The sequence below is a fragment of the Octodon degus genome, unplaced genomic scaffold, assembly GCF_000260255.1.
Source record: "Octodon degus isolate 3935 unplaced genomic scaffold, OctDeg1.0 scaffold00130, whole genome shotgun sequence".
Classification (NCBI taxonomy): Eukaryota; Metazoa; Chordata; class Mammalia; order Rodentia; family Octodontidae; genus Octodon; species Octodon degus.
The window spans coordinates 6,998,866-7,016,257 of record NW_004524706.1 but is presented as its reverse complement, the minus strand read 5'-3'; the positions used below and the strand labels follow the sequence as shown (position 1 = coordinate 7,016,257).

The window sequence follows — 17,392 nt, the reverse complement described above, 5'->3', positions numbered from 1 at the left end:
TGTGTGTGTATGTGGCCAGCTTAGTCCACCAGGAGGCGGGGCTGGCTGGCTGTGGTGCTGGGGGATTGAACCGTGGTCCCTGTTTTGCTAAGCTTGTTCTAAGTAGGTGCTTTAGACCACTGAGACATCTCACCAGTCCCCTGATTGCATTCTTAAAGGTATCTTCCAACGTTATGATTTTCACTTCTCCTTTAGTATTTGGAGTATTGCTAGTGCTTTTCTCCTTAATTTTCTGATATGTCTAGTTACTTGCTCAACTATACTTGTTTTAACTCTCAAGCACATAGTGACAGTGTAAGCTTCTCAAAGACTGGAGTTTGACCAGTCTTTTTTAATGATGTCTTTTTCAGTAATGATCACATTATGAAAGGCATTCAATAAACAGCTGAAGCCTTATAGATTTTCTTCTCAGATGTTTGTTTACTTATTGGAGTCAGGGTCTCGCTATGTAGCCCACTTGGCCTTGAACTTGCAACAATTCTCCTGCCTCAGCCTCCTGAGTATAGGAATTATATGCATCACCACACCTGGCTTGATTTTGATTTTTAAATAGATGTAGTGTTCAGTGCTGTGTAGGGAGGGCTCAGTAGGAATCATATGAAGAGGATGGAGTAATGTCTATTCTAATACGGATGGGTAACCTGGATTTCTTGTACTACCTCCATTCTGTAAGTGGAGATTTGTCAGTATAAGTTTCCCAACTACTGTCTAGCCAGAATACTAGAGCCTTTGTATTCACCTACCTTTAGGTGCTCAATCTGCTTTTCCAGCTCTTTAGCACTCATGAAGGTCTCTGAAGGTGGAATATTTACTTCAGTTTCTCTCAGCCATTTTTGGAAGGTCCTAATCAGCTTCCGAAACTCATCTAACTGCTCCTGGCAAAATGATGTATCTTTCTCTCTGTCAACAAAGAAGTGTTGCCACTTGTTAGATTAAGTTTTATAAAATTAACTTGAGCTGAAACTAGGTTCATTTTGGGACTCTAGGCATTGGTTTCCTAATAGGGCCCTTCCTTCCCATAATCTGCTCCACAGCAACTTTGGCTGAACAACCACATACAGTAGGAGAAGCATCAAACTCAGGAATCTGTTGCCCTTGTTTGGACATTTCTGGGCAAAGGAGTCTTCAAACTTTTTTTTTTTGAGTCTTCAGTCTTACACCAGGCTAAAGTGAAAGTGAGAAAAACTAAAGGGAGCCTGCTATTTAGGTACTATGATACAATGGAAAGAATGCATGCTTTGGATTTCAATTCCAGCTCTCCTTACATTTTAGGTATTGGACTCTTTCAAGTCCTAACTCAAACGCTGAATCTGAGTTTCCAAAAAGTTAGGTGGTTAGTCCTATGTAAAGCACATCCAAGCATAAAATAAATTGAGGCGATAGTTTGAAAAGGGCCTTGTGTGTCAGTCAAGTGTCAACCCATAAATTTTGGTTCATGGTATCAATAAAAGGCAAGAAAAATAAACCTCAGCAGCCTTTGTCTTCAAACTCCCCACTAAACAACTTGCTGTGAAGTGCTGGCCTGAGCAACTGTTTTCCTGTAGTTATTAAGGCAACCATCTACTAACTTAAAATTGTTATTTACAGCTCAACCAAGATAGAAGACTTACTCAAACTTAAAACTCTAGGGAGGCTTTTAATGGGAAATCACTGTTTATCAATAGTACACTTAATTCTACCAGCCTTTGTTATATATTCCCTCATGTGACTTGAAAGAAAAATTTGTACACTCTTCTGAAATAGCTATTAAAGTGGTCTAAACAAAGAAGCAGAGAACAAATATATACCTTAATTATGCCTGGCAAATCTCCTCTAAGTTTGTATTTCAAATTCTGCTACAATCCTGCATGTTGACCCAAATTTGTTCTATTTAGTCAGGAAATCTGGGCTTTTGGCCATAAAAAAAATAGGAATTCAGCTCCATTAATGAGAAGGAATCCACTGGTTGGCAACACAAGAATTACTAAATAGTGAGTGGATTAAGGCACTTTGCCTTAAAGAGGCACCTTTTCCCTCCCCAGAACTCAGGGTTTTGAGTTTTCTAGGCTCTCATGACTCAGGAGCAGAATTCTGGCTGCCTCCTTTACAGAGGAAGGAAAAAAATATTTACCTTATAGTAAGAAACAATCAATACCAATCCCCTGCAATAGCTCCTTAACACTGACCAACAGGTGAAACCTCACCTTTCTTGAACTGTTTTCTTCAGCTTTGTAAAGTCCTTTTTGAGATTCTGAATCTTGTTCTGGTGTTGGGACAAGTCCAATACAAAGCCACAGGAGCCCAGTGCAGTAAGGAGGTGCTCAAGAGTATCTATGTTCTCCTGTTGGTCTTCCATTTCCAAAGTGAGTTCCTGTCCAGCAAGCAAACAAATGTATTAAATCTTCTAAGTCTTGTAAATAAAAATACTCAAGAAGATGACAGATACTCAGAAGTCTGGGGGAAATTCTCTTTCATCTGCAGAAAAAAAGAGTGAACAAGAGGCATACTTGCTAGGTTAACTGCTAGATCAAAATAATTCATTACTCTCCTCCAACTGAATGGAGGGTATCTAGGAATTACAAGAAGTCTTGTCTCCTTTAAACACATGTGAATACTTTTAGAGGCAACATGACAGAATGAAAGTTTAGGAGTCAACAAAGGCTGTGTCATCCAACTTGTGACTTTTTCCCAGCCATTGTTATTGAACCCTGGGGGCTTTACATATATCCTTGCCTCCACTGTTTTATTCTTTAAGATAAGGCTTAAGTTGCCCAGGTCAGGCTGGAACTTATAATCCTCTTGCCTTGGTATCAGAGTGCCAGAATTATAGGTATATGCCCTGCTAGCTTGTGATCTTAAGCCACTAAACTGTAAGCTTTTACAGTCTCTTCTGTAAAATGGAGAAACACTATGCAAACTATATTAAAGATAAAGCCAATGCAGTTAAGGGAAAACCACTTGTATAAGAACTGAAAAAGGGTATCACTTCTTGGCCTTTTGGCTAAAATTAAGAATTGAAAAAGGAGTAATCAAAATATGTTTTCAGATTATATGAACGTATTCTTGTACAACATCTAAAAGAATCAGTTTAATCAGGTAGTAGGGTAAAAAGATCACACAACAATTCAAGAATAAAGGTTGGGTATGTAGCTCAGCAATGCAGTGCCTGCCTGGCAAAAGCAAGGCCCTAAGTTCAACTCCTGGTACCAAAAATGAAAAGGGGGAGGGAAGACAAGAATTAAAAATAAAAATTTCTCCTACAACAAAAAAGGCTCAATCTTAGTTGTTAAAGTAACAAGAAATACACAAAACCTAAATACTAACACACTCCTCACAATCCTGAAAGATACAAAAGAAGACTTGAGAGAGTGGGAAGACATCCATTAGAAAAAAAACAAAAAACAAAAAATATTCAGTGTTACTCAGACAAAAACATCAGGGCTTTTCTCTCTAGAAATAATAAAGCTGAAGTTTATATGGAAAAATAAACAACTATAATTATGAAAAATCTTGAACATAAAAAAATTGAGGCGGGCTAATAGCCACACTAGATACTAAAACAGTAAGAAATTTTCTGTAATTAAAAGAATGGCACATGAGCAGACAAATCAGTGAAACAGAATAGAAAATCTACCTCTACTCAGTATACAGAGCTTTTGTAAGCATGCACTAGGCATTGGGCTCAATCCCCAGAACTGAAAAGAAAAAAATGCAGTAATCAAAAAATGCAGCAGTAGATTCAAACATATATGAAAATACTGTATGTGATAAAGACAGCTTCTCAATTCCAGAGAAGAGACAGTGTTAAGGCTGGTATCTGTAAGTCCCCACAAGGCTTCATGTATTAATAGGTAGTGCTTTGGGGAGGTGACTGGACCATGGGTGTGTGACACTGGATTAAGGGCATGATAAGTTTAGTACACTGGTTGGTTTAGCATGGTAGATGAATGGATTTACTGAAAACAGACGCCCCATTCTGGATGTGAGTGGCACCAATCAATAGGCTTATAGTCTGGATAAAATGTAAAGGGAAATAAGGAAGGGAGGCTCACTGATGCTGTTTCCTAACTCCTGCCCGCCACACTATGGACCATTTCTCTTCTGCTATGCTGAAGGGGCAAAAGAAATTCCATTTTAAGGGCGAGTCCCTTAAATTCACTTAAACTATAGATAACCTCCCTACCTCACCCCTACCATGAAGCTAGCCATAAACCCACTTAGAGAAAATCAGAGTTATAAAATAGGAACAAATAGAACAACTTGGGGAGTAGGGTAAACATTAAACCACAATGCCACATGATAGGCAGATGGCCAATGGTGTCTGGAAAATGTAAACCTTGCGGCAACTATGTGATATTCCTGTAAAATTCCTAAAAATGAGGTAATGTGGTTACTATGGAAACCTAAAATGTATATAGTCTGGAGGTAAAAACCAAAGAGGGCAACCATTTGGGAGTCCTGACCCAAAGTCAGGATGACAGCCTTGAGTTCACAATAAAAGCTTATATTGTTCTTATATCTTTGGTCTTTCTCATGGGTGCTTTCATCACTGAGAGTGCTCTAACAATGCCACTCTGCCTTGCAGCCTGCTGATTATGGAATGAAACCTCTACAAACTGAGCTAAAAATAAACCTTTCCTCCTTTTACTTGTGAGTACTAGATATTTTGTCCCAGTAATGAGAAAGTAACCAAGACAGACATTTTAGTAAGTTGTATTGAGAACCACTAGATAGATCTTGGAAAAAGACAGAGCAATAACTAAAATCACACTTGGTTACATTTCATCTATTATACTAGCAAAATTTCATATAAATGGTATTTTTTCTTTTAGCTTGTTAGACAGGATCCTGCTATGTAGACCTACCCTTGAACTATGAGGTAGGTATACTCATAGCTGAGGAGAAACAGTCCATAGTGTGGCAGGCAGGAGTTAGGAAGCAGCATTGGTGAGCCTCCCTTCCTTATTCCTCCCTTCCTATAAGCCTATTGGTTGGTGAGTATATCTAATATACCACCTCACTATGGCCCTGAACTCATAGCCCTCCTCCTGCCTCAGCCTCCCAAGTGTTGAGATTACAGGTGTGCCCTATCATGGCAAGATATACTAGCAAAATTTCAAAACCTTGACAACATAATACTGAAGAGACTTTGAGAGAAATGGATTCAAGGATGCTGCTAGTGGGGGCTACAAAAATGGTACAATCCCAAAGAACAAAAATTTGGCTATATTTACTAAGACACACAGGTACTGTGTGTATGTGTATGATACTAGGGATTCTTCACACTGAGCTATAACCCAAGGCTTTTATTATTTTAAGACAGTCATGCCAAGCTGCCCAGATTGGGATTGAATTTTCTGTGTCAGCTACCCAGAATGCTGGCATTATAGATGTACAGCTATTACACCCAGCAATATTTACTTTTTGATGCAATAATTCTACTCTAGAAATCTGTTCATAAAATGCTCTTTCAACAATAATATGGAAGAAAATGCACACAGTTATAATGAATTGTACAATAGCATAATTTTGGGGTTTTTTTTATTGTTACTGTATTGAGACAGGGTCTCACTATATAGTTTAGGTTGGCCTTGACCTAACTATGTAGCCCAGGCTAAGCCTTCAAGTCATGGCAATCCCTCTGCCTGAGCCTCCTGAGTGCTGGGATTATAAGTGTTCCATCACAGTCAGCCTAGCACAGTTTTGGAAACTACTACAAGAATCTTCACATGTGTAAGAGAATCACTGAATAAACTATTAGTTATCTGTAAAAGTATGTATTTTTAAAAATGAGTATAGCTATGAACTGTTATTTAATGATTTTCAGGAAATTTAGTATAAGGAGAATGTATAAAAAGACACTACAATATACCCTTCTTTTTTTATTTTTTTAATTAATTAATTAATTTATTTATTTTGTGTGTGTGTGTGTGTGTGGCCAGCTCAGCCCACCAGGGGGCGGGGCTGGCTGGCATGTGGTGCTGGGGGACTGAACCGCGGTCTCTATGCTTCGCCAAGCTTGTTCTAAGTAGGCGCTCTAGACCACTGAGCCATCTCACCAGCCCCTACCCTTCTTTTTTGTAAAAAAAGAAAGAAAAGAAACCATATGTTCATTTTGGGGGAAAAAAAGGAAAGAGAAAAATGAACCTGTGACTCATTAGTATTAGGGTGGGTGAAAAAATGGGATGGAAAACACAGAAAGGAGAATGACTTTTAAAGTATATTAAGAATTCACATATTTAAGAATAAAATTGGGGCTGGTGAGATGGCTCAGTGGTCTAAAGCACCTACTTAGAACAAGCTTGGCAAAGCACAGGGCCCGCGGTTCAATCCCCCAGCACTACATGCCAGCCAGCCCCGCCCCCTGGTGGGCTGAGCTGGCCACACACACACAAATAAATAAATAAATAAATAAATGGAAATTAAAAAAAAAAAGAATAAAATTGTACCAATGAAGATAAATATCAATTCTTTTTAGTATGTTGTTGGTAGAAATACTAGTGTGATTCCAAAATTCCTCTTTATTTATTATAGGATAAAGGCAGTATATATTAGAGTTGTCTGGAACTAGGGTTCTCCCTGCAGAAGATACAAATGAGATATGGAGAAACCCTCTGACATTTAGTTAGTATTAGATTATCAGTGTGATCACATGATATAAAAAAGATGCACAAATATTAGCTAACTTTATCTAGTGAAAGAACCCAAAAAGGATGTCACCTACTCCCCTTTCAGGTTTTGTTCAACTTCCCTGATGGACTGCAGCAGGCTCTACAGGCTTTCCTGGATACTCCAGTAGTTGATGTTCCTCCAGGATTCAGATTTTGGTTTGCTAATAAATATTTCCTACAAAAAGTGGGGCTTATTGTAGAAAAAGTTGATTTTAGGTATGGGATGAGGATATTACAAAGTGAGCCTGAGCTATTTTTATTTTTATTTTATTTTAGGAAGCCCAGGCTGGCCTCAAACTCATGGTAACCATCTTGCCTCAGTCTTCCAAGACCTAGGATTGTAAGTATGGGCCACTACACCTGGCTTCTGAACTATCTTATATTAGAAGACAAAGAAGCAAATATAGTTGTATGCTAATAAAGACATGTAAAAAAGACATTAGGGTTCCCACTGAACAAATTTGGGGAAGCTTTTCATTTCAAAATGATATGTTAAATGTAAGAGCTCCTAATGATACCATCTTTCTTTTATATTTCTATAAAGATAAATAAAACAACAATTAGCAAATCTAGGTGAAAAGTATACTAACATCAGACTACTCCTACTTCTTTGTAAACTTTGAAATTATTCAAAACAAATCCCCAAAATTTAGGAAACAAAATGAAATAATGAGGCATCCCTTCAAAATGGAAAAAATCTTGGCTGGACAACCCCAAGGCAGTGATATAGGAATACTGAGGTACTACAGATTGGAATATGGGCTGCCATAATCTCAAATAGGAGCCCAGACTAGCCACTATTAGTCTAATGAAGTCTATGCATATACTATGACCCAGAAGCCCTCCTCCTGGGGATTTATTTTGGTTAGCCCTTAGTATTTCTCATCAACTATTTCTAGCTCTGTAACTCTAGGTACATGAGAGGATACATTTCCCAACTCTCTGAAAAAGTTACATGTGGGCATGTGAAATTTGCTCTGACTGAAGGAATATAAATGCCTATGGTATGCTCGCTTGTCCCTGCAACAGGATATAGGAATGCTTCTGTCAGGGTGAAATCTATTAGCAGGTATCCCTGAGTGACTACAGTGACCTGAGTATGCCTGCTGATCTGGGTTGAAATGTAGTACAGGTGAAAATTAATCCAGGCTAGTTTTTTTTTTTTTTTTTTTTGTGGAACCAGGGATTGAACTCAGGCCCTTGCGCTTGCCAGGCAAGCACCTACTCTACTGAGCTATCTATTTTTTTAAAAAGCATCTAGTTTACAGGATGCCTGTGGAATTCTCCATGATGATCTATATGTACCTGATTAGTATAGCATATACTCAGTAAATATTGGTCTCTCCTCTTCATTCTGACAAGAGATACTATATATCCTTACCTGGATCTGCTGGGAGAAATGTGCAATATCTTGATCTGGCTGATTCCCAGAGGCCAACATCCGACTTTTGTTTTCCATAAACTGCTGTAGCTTGTCAGAGAGCTGTTCGAACATCTCTGCCTGGGGCAAGAGCTTCTTTAAGGTGCTCTCCTTTTCTTGCTGCTGTAGTAGCAGTTGTTCAAAGCGTTGGCTCACCTCTGCCAGTTTGCCATGAAGCACCGCCGCTGTAGAACTGTCTGCTGTCTCCATGAACTGAGTCACCATCTCATGGGTGGCCTCCAAGCTGCTCTTTTGTCTAGCAATGTCTTGCTTCAATTTCTGATATCAAGAACAAAGCTGTCAGCTTTTGACTCACTTATTCTAGGATATCTGAGCTACAAATTAATAATCTTCGATAACTCCACATTCACCTCTCTAAGGCAATACACTCTATTACTAAGCTAGACTAGACCCTAATAGTAGAAATATCTTCATATGGACTAGTTCTCATCTCTAACTCTTACTAGAATATTCACAGGTATGGGTTTTCCCCTTGCTACTGTCTCAAAGTTCTGTAACTTATAGCACCTGGCCAACATTCTGTGTTAACCCTCAGGACACAGGTCTTACCATATTATTGGCTAGGGCTTCTTGGATGACTCCTGATGACAGGGATGTCACCTGCTCCCCTTCCAGATTGTGTTCAACTTCCCTGATGGATTGCAGCAGGCTCTCCAAGCTTTCCTGGACACTTTGCGACTGAGCAATTGCCTTCTGCAGCAGAGCAGAGCGCTCAGCCAGACTGCAGGAAAGTCTCTGGAAGTGGCCAAGTATGGAATCTGGAAAATCAAGGATGTGAGAAGGAAGAGTAAGAGTAAATATTATTTTAGGGTTCTGCTTTTAAAAAATGTGTTTAAAACATACATGCTAATTTAGAACGACTCAAATAGAAGGAATATGCCTGAGTGCATTAGTGTTAAAGCCAAATTTAATAAGCATTAGTGTTTTATCATCCACTAAGAATAAGTAATAGAGCTAGATGTGGAAGACTAAAGATAATTAGGACCTGGGCTAAAAGATCTTTAAGAAAAACAACAACAACAAAAAAATAATTAAAACTTTAGTCTCTGCCCTCTACAAACTTAAGGTTCTAAAGCAGAAGATAGCAAATCCTAACTAGTTATAAAAATAAAATCGTAAGTGCTTTATTAGGCTGGAGAGTGCAAGGTCCAGAGTTTGACCCTGGCACTGCAAATAAATAAATAAATAAATAAATAAATAAATAAATAAGTGATTTACTGGAAATAGAAGTTATGTCCTAAAGAAACTCAAAAGGATGGTTACTACTTTTTATTTCTTACTTCTTTTGAGGGATGAGGATAATGGTTAGGATTTTATAAAGAAAGTAACCTGTTAGTTATATTTCTCCTGTTTCTTTCTCTGTCTTATTTATTCATTAATTTATTTATGTATTTAGTATACGGTTTACAGGGTCTCACTACACAGATTGGACTTGTAGTGATTCTCCTGTTTTTAGCCTCCCAAGCTCTGCGATTATAGGCACGGGCCACCATGCCCAGTCTCAGTCACCATTCCAGCACATTCCGGGGGCAGGGCCGGCATGACAAGCTGGAGATTGAACCACAGTCCCTGCACCTGCCTAAACAGGCACTTTAGTCTGCTCAGCTTTCTGGCAGGCTGTTCTTTCTCTGTCTTTTGGACAAGACACACACACACACACACACACACACACACACACACACAGAGTATACAACAATGTTTTGAGATATATAAATGCATTATGGAAAGGCTAACTCAACTTACTCTTTTTATTGTGATAAATTTTGTAGCTTCAGTCTTATTTTTTACTTTTTAAAATAATTTCATTGAGAAACATAGCAATGAGATAGTTTCAAAACTGATTAGTAGGACAGTTTCAATAATTAATACATTGAATATTGTCGTCATAGTGGTTATTCATTGTACAAGATGCAGACATGATATCCTTCCACAAACACTATTAGAACAAATCTTTCTATTCATTGAATTAAGAGAATGCAGCTGTATATCTATCCTATTTTGAATATATAGATACAAAATGGTTGTTCATTTTTATCACCCTTTTTTGTTTAGTTTTCTCAGAGAAGGGTATTCCATTGTCATGTAAACATTGTAGGTGCATAAATTCAGCAAAATATTCCAATATAGTCCAGTAGTCCATAACAATATCAACTTATTTAATATATGCATTACTTTACATGCTTACCACTTTTTGTGCTGAGAACTCTCAAAATCTACTCTCATACCAAATTCCACGCATATTATATACTGTTAATATCTATAATTGCCATGACATACCCTCAGCTACATCTTTTTTGTTTTTTTTAAAGATTGATTGATTTGGTATAGGGTCTTGCTATGCAGCTCGTTCTCACAGTGATCCTTCTGTCTCAGCCTCCCCAGCACTGGAATCACAGGTGTGTGCCAACATGCCTGCACACCTACATGGTGTGGCCTACTTGGGGCCAGCACAGCATGCGGTACCAGGTATCAATCCCAGCTCCTTGAGTTTGCCAGGCAGGTACTTAGACCATCATGCTATCTCCCTGGCCCCCCTCAGCTACATCCTGAAGGCTGAGCAAGATTTCATCAAGCATGATATGCATGAAATAAATGTTCGCAGCTAAGCAACAGGAAAAACTTCAGAGGTAATGTAATGTAGAAATAATTGGTTTACTTGGGAAATAAAAGAAGCAGGGTACAGCTATAAGGTGAGATGCCTGGGGAAAATGGTTGATGCCAGATTGTGAATGCCTTTCAACAGTACAAAAAGAAAATTAAGTGGAGAGGGCTGGCCAAATAGCTCAGTGGATTAAAGTACCTGCAAGTAGGTGCAGGGGCTGGGGGTTCAATCCCCGGGCCTGCCATGCCAGCCCCACTCCCGGGGTGCACTGAGATGGAGATTGAGACTGGGTATGGTGGCATGTGCCTATAATCCCAGCACTTGGGAAGCTGTAAACAGGAGAATCACTACGAGTCCGATCTAGTAGTGAAACCCTGGACACCCTGTAGACCCTTCCTTAAAAAATACAAAAAACAAAAAACAACAAAAAACCAAGCAAAAAATTAAGTGGAGGATGAGCTATTTGATCAAAGTGTACAGCTACTCATGGCTATACCCTCAGCTCCTAACTGAGCACCTATACATATGCATGATGCAATATGCTATATCCATAGTGGCAAAAATATAGCATATGTGCTGCAGGGGGCTGTTTGTTAGTACTGAAAGCTCTGACTGTTCACCATCACTGTGCTATCTTGTAGAACAGAAGCTAATTCTAGAAATTAGAGAAATTACTTCATACCTGTAGTTTCTTGGACATGCTTAGGGTCCAGGACTGGTTCCCCTTCAATTTCCATGAAGTCATGAGCTACTTTTTGGAGCTTTTCTACAGGAACTTGGTGCTCAGCCAGCTCCTCTTGCAACTTCTGCTCGTCCATGAAAAAAGACAGAAGAACAACTAATTGAGCAAATAAAGGTAACTGTAGGAAGGGAGAACTATTAAGCAGTTTTATAAGTAATTCTGTTTATTTAATAGCCATAGATATTAGAATAAAGTGTTTAGGGACCAGATTATCAAGGCATCCCAACTACCACCTTTAATGTACTGGCTTTTCTTTGGGATAATGATCACAGTCCGAGTTTACCTTTGTCACTGAAAGCTGTTGTTGCAGGACTCCTGGGTCAGAAGCAATAGTATCTGAGAGGAGCTTCTTCACATTAGCCTCACAAGCCTTCATCCAGGATTGTAGGTTGTCAGCGCTGCTCTGGAATTGCTGATATTGGCCTAATAGCTTATTCAGGTGAGAGCCCAATTGTGTACACTGTGCCAGGGAAAGAAAGAAAAAGCAGACCTGAAATGTCAGAACATAGGCAGCAGCTTCCTGAGTAGAGCCTCAAAAAAGAAGTTTAGGACTAGGGATATATTTCAGTGGTAGAGCACTTGCTTGACATATGGCCCTGGGTTCAGTTCCTGATACTGCAAAATGATACCCCCACCCACCCACCAAAGAAGAGGTCTGGTTGCTACTTGTCACAAATGTAGTGGTTGCTACTTGTCACAAATGTAGTGTGAGGGCTGTCTGACAGAGGCGTCTGAACTGAGGGTCACGTTGAGCTGCTTGCCACTTCAGGGGTATATTTAGGAAGTCAGCACTATGGCAGAAGACATCAAGACCAAAATCAAGAACTACAGGACTGCCCCCTTTTGATAGCCGCTTCCCCAATCAGAACCAGACCAGGAACTGCTGGTAGAACTACCTGGACTATTATCGCTGCCAGAAGGTACTAACTGAAAAAGGGGATGATATCTCTGTCTGCTAGTAGTACCGGCAAGTATACAAGTCCCTCTGCCCCATATCCTGGGTCACAGCCTAGGATGACCGCCAAGCTGAAGACATGTTTCCTGGCAAGATCTGAACTGGCTTTGCCTGTTTCTCTATCCTCTGTTGGTGTCCCGGTGGTGAAGGGGGACCTGGATACATGATGGGCCTACCCTGGGACCCTGAATTATGATTTAACTCACTATAAAAGCTCAGTGGAAAAGTGAAAAAAAATGTAGTGTGAGGGACCCTGGATAGATGGGTATCCTCAGCTCCTAACAACAAGAAGGGTCTTTATTGTTTGTTCCCCAGTATTCACCTCATCTTTCTTTTATACCTAGGAAGACTTTTTTTTTTTTTTTTTTTTTTTTGTGGAACCGGGGATTGAACTCAGGCCCTTGCACTTGCCATGGAAGCGCTTATTCCACTGAGCCATCTCCTCAGTGCTTAGGAAGACCTAATGAGTTGTAGGACAAACCATCATAGAAATTTACATATCAGGTTGCAGGCAGTTAGGGACAAAAGGTACCCAAAGTGTTCCTTCTGGGGATTGGAAATGTTGACAGAAAGCATGACAGGTAAGAATTGACTAGATTCTAAATTTTAGGAGGGAGAGGGAATTATGTGGATAGGGAAGAAGATAAGGATTCACTCTAGATGCTCTGTTTAGGAGGAAGATTGTGCAGTTAAAAAGTTTTCCCACATTATGTTTCTTGGGAGCTCATGATGCTAGTCAGGATAGAGGACAAAAAGTGCTTCCACCTTTACCACTGATGTGAGATGTATTTGCAGTCCTGCTAGAATCAGGGGTTAGCCCATTGCCCTATACATTATACATTTTTTGTACAGTTCATAAAAACCTGTGGTCTATACAGTTTGTTTGCTATGTTCTAGGGTTCTTATACTGAAGGCCATGATTGTTACGCTAGAGGCTGACAGGATCTCTTCTATTTTTTTTTCCTCCTTGATACTGGGGATTGTACTGAGATACAGTCCCACCCCCACACCCTTAAAGTTGCCTAAACTAGGCTTGAACTTGTGATCCCCCTGACTCAGTCTCCCAGAGTGCCGGGGTTATATGCCATGTGCCACCACACCCACTGATTTACCTTTGCATGGAGAGCAGTGTATCTTTCTGTTGTATCTTTCAGCTTCTCCTTAACTAAGTTGCTAGTTGTTGATGGGTCTTTGCTTTCCTCAGAGCTGTTTTCTGCATCCAAGACTTTCTGCCCTGAAATAGTCACAAATCTTAAGTCTCCTTTGTGAGAAATGACATCCTCTGAGAAGCTTCCCTGCCGCTTTAGCAAGGAGGGCAGTGCTTCAGGGCCAATGCCTCCCTTATGCATGTTCTGCAGCTCTTTTTCAGACCGTTCTAGCCAGCTTTCAAACTCTCGATGGTCCTGCAGAAACTTTTGCAACTCATCCCGCAGTGTCTGCACCTGCTTCAGCTCTGCCTCAGATCGTGCCAAAGAAGCTGCATATTGCTCCTTAAGATCTCCTAGCTTCTCCTCCAGCTTCTGTTGTTCCTCAGGTGTGAGATTGTGGCCATGCTGATCCAGAAATGCCTGAGCAGATTGTGTGGCCAGAACAAAATTCTGCTGCTGGGACAGTAATTCTTGGTGATGAGCCTGGTGAATAACACCCCCAAACAAAACAAAGGAAAATCAGTAAGGAAACTTGAATAACCTTGATAATGTCAACAGCTACAGGTGGAGAGAGGTTTCTGTTTCTACTTCAATAACACAATGTAGTTGAAATAAGATATAGAAACAGTGAAAAGAGGTTTTATATCTTGAGTAGGGGCCATAAATGTGACTGGAATTTGAGTCTTTTCACTAGACCCAAGACTCTGAGAATTACAAATGGCCAATACCTATTTACAATAATGGAAGGGATGCGTAACTAAGTAAGCCGTATGTATGACAATATACAAATGTAAATACTTAGCTGTGAAATATGTCCCTCACACGTCAATAAGACATCCTACTAGGAAAGGCTTGAAAAGTTCATTCATTAAATAGAGTTATTTCTGGATCTTATAGGTAATTTACATTTCTTATTTTTATTGCTGTAGTGGCTTCTGTAGAGTTTTGTTTTTGTTTTTGTTTTTTGTGGTACCAGGGATTGAACTCAGGACTCTGTGCTTGCCAGGCAGGTGCTTATTCTACTGAACTATCTCTCTGGCCCTGAGCTTTTTCTTTTTAATAGTGCTACATCCTCACACATGCTAGGCAAGTAGCTTTGCCACTGTGCTAAACACTTAGCTTTGTATTTTTTTATTTGAATGTGCTATGTCTAAGAACATATATGTGTACTCTTTTTTCTATTCTAGTGAATAGCTGTGGGGTTCATTTTGAAATATGTTCTTCCAGAGCCTAACAAAAAACAGTGGGAGTTCAGTCAGTGTTCCTACGTATATCTATATGCAACTATCTAAAGCAGGACTATAGCCTAGTTTTCTTTAGAATACTGTTTAATTAGCTTCAGCAACCTGACAGTCAGTGTCTTACATTATCTCAGCAAAGCTACAGATATCCTTTTTGAAATAGTAAAGGGAAGCACCCACATATGTCTCAGGCTCCAACCCCTCAGTCAGGAGTAAGATAGTTTCCTTCCTGGGCTGGAGATGCTACTTGGGTAGGCTGACTATAGCCAGCAAGAGGTGCCAGGAGGCTCTCAATGATATAGCAGAACCATCTCTATCCTGTGTTATAGAACTATCAGGGCTTTGGAAAACATTAGTGGGTCTTCTAAGTACACAAATGGCAAGCAAGAGGCAGAAATCATATTAATATAAAATAAAGCAATGAACCAACCACACAGGCCTCTCAACAATATTCCAAGTAAGCCAAATTACAAAGGTGTCACTATGAAAATACATGATTTTGTAAATGTCCTAAATACATAATCTTGTTTCAATCATTGAATATATTATGCCTGTACCTTCCTGTCACTGTTCTAGGAGATTATTGTCTTATTGGTACCCTGGTTTATTCCCAATGTCTGGCATACAGCCGGTACACAGTATTTACTAAGTGAATGCATAAACAGAGATAAATGGTGAGAAAGAAATGTCTTCTGCTTTCAATTCTAGTGTCCAGAAGGCAATATAGACAAAAACCAAAAACAAACAAGCAAATAAAAAATACCAAGATGAGAAACACTAGAATATAAGGAGGATACATTAACTGGTGAGGAATAAGGAGTGCTTCCTAGAAGAAATAAACTTAGTTTTGAAGAGCAAATAAAACAAGCTCCCCTTCTTCCTTTCCTTTCTTTTTTATTTTTTTAAAGACAGGATCTCTCTACATAGTTGCTGGCCTTAACTCACCATGCAGCTCAGGCTGGCCTCGAACTTGCAGCTATTCCCCCTACCTTACCATCTGGAGTGGTGGGATTACAGGCATGTGCCACCATACCTGGCTTTTCTTACTTTCTACACCAGAGAGACAAGATTTCAAGAGCATGTCAATGCCAAGGAGAATGGGAGCACAGTATAGTTCATCACCTGAAAGGTATCAGTAGCTAGAGACTCAAATGTGACGCAAGAGGAGAGATGAAGCCAAATGAGAGGGGTAGTAAACCATGTTTTAACCAGAGTGTTTTAAACCTCGTTTAAAAAGTTTAGTCTTGGGGCCGGTGAGATGGCTCGGTAGAATAAGTGGTTCCCTGGCAAGCAAAGGGCCTGAGTTCAATCCCCAGTTCTGCCACAAAAAAAAAAAAAAAAAAAAAAAAAAAAAGTTTAGTCTTAATCTTGGGGGTAATAGAGAACCATCAAAAGGGCCAAATAGGAATATAGAAATGATTTCTAGCATTTTAGAAATCAAGAGGTGAGAAAAGTTGCAAAAGTTACTAAAATAATAAACTGAAAACTGATAATGGCTAAACTACAATATTTTAATAGAGATGATGTAGTCTGGATAACTCTGGAAGGGATACAGGAAGCAAGGGATTTGCTGAAAAGGTTCAATATAAACAGTGAAGGAAAGAGGAATTTAGGGTGATGTTTAATTCAGACAACCAGGTGAGAAGACAGGAGAAAACATTTTCTTTAGGAAAGGAGAGTATAATAGGAAATAGAAATTCCATTTTCTGTGGTTCCAGATTACAAAGAGGAGGATAAATTTATAAACTGTTTTAAAGTTTAGGACTGGCATAAGAGCTGGAGAGCAAGCTATACATGGAATTAATTAGTGTAACTAGTAACTAAATTGTTCTGAGAGGATGAGAGTATGAGACTACCCAAGGAAAGTACATTCTGAAAGAGAAAAAGGATGGAAACCTAACAATACTGCAAAACTCACCAGAGAAAAAGAAGGGTGATTAAGTAGAGTGGTAGAACCCAACAGAGAAAGTATTTCAAGGAGAGCAGCCAGTAGTCTCAAAGCCACTAAAACATCAAATAAGATAAAACAGAGTAGTGCTCAATGGATTTGGGAAAAAAGGAGGTTGTGGTAATGTGCCCAGGGTGGAGGCAATTCCCCAAGCTGACGCCTCACCTTCATCTTCTCACACTGCCGGTCCAGGTTCTCTGGGGCCTGGTTCATGCCAATGTGGCCATCAGTGGTGTCCAAGGCTCCTTGCTCAGGGCTGGCTCCAGAGAGTTGCTTCTTTCCTGGAAGGCTGGTCTGCACCTGTTCACCTGATGAGCCCACGGAAGTCACCCAATTCAAGAGAGCATCAATCTTGCTCTTGTTCTCTGCCAGCTCCTTTGCTGCTTTACTCTGAAAACCAAAGAATTACTCTAGTGAGAAGACTCTGTCAACTATTAAACTACCTGTAAAGGTCGTGAGATTCTTGCTGAAGAAAAAGAGTTGCTCTAATTCTGGGTATACAGATGCATTAATCTTTACACATGCAAAAACTAATACTTTTAAATATCTTTTAAAATCTATTGGGCTGGAGAGATGGCTCAGTGGTCTGAAGCACCTACTTAGAACAAGTTTAGCAAAGCATCAGGGACCCCGGTTCAATCCCCCAGCACCACATGCCAGCCAGC

General features: G+C 39.7%; 1 protein-coding gene and 1 pseudogene across 7 annotated transcripts in view; one reads left to right on the top strand and one right to left on the bottom strand.

The window, feature by feature from the left end:
• The window catches only part of Macf1 (microtubule-actin crosslinking factor 1), a 276,478-nt gene that overhangs the window by 115,985 nt on the left and 143,101 nt on the right, over positions 1 to 17,392 (bottom strand). For all 7 annotated transcript variants that reach the window (XM_023701121.1, XM_023701119.1, XM_023701117.1 and 4 more), the window contains 8 exons: positions 16,893 to 17,117; positions 13,503 to 14,021; positions 11,719 to 11,895; positions 11,376 to 11,499; positions 8,641 to 8,849; positions 8,032 to 8,349; positions 2,184 to 2,350; positions 744 to 900 (listed from right to left, as the gene is read on the bottom strand). In XM_023701121.1, the coding sequence (XP_023556889.1) occupies positions 744 to 900; positions 2,184 to 2,350; positions 8,032 to 8,349; positions 8,641 to 8,849; positions 11,376 to 11,499; positions 11,719 to 11,895; positions 13,503 to 14,021; positions 16,893 to 17,117 (1,896 nt within the window). The remainder of the gene's footprint in view (positions 1 to 743; positions 901 to 2,183; positions 2,351 to 8,031; positions 8,350 to 8,640; positions 8,850 to 11,375; positions 11,500 to 11,718; positions 11,896 to 13,502; positions 14,022 to 16,892; positions 17,118 to 17,392) is intronic.
• LOC101587884 lies at positions 2,948 to 12,490 on the top strand (annotated as a pseudogene).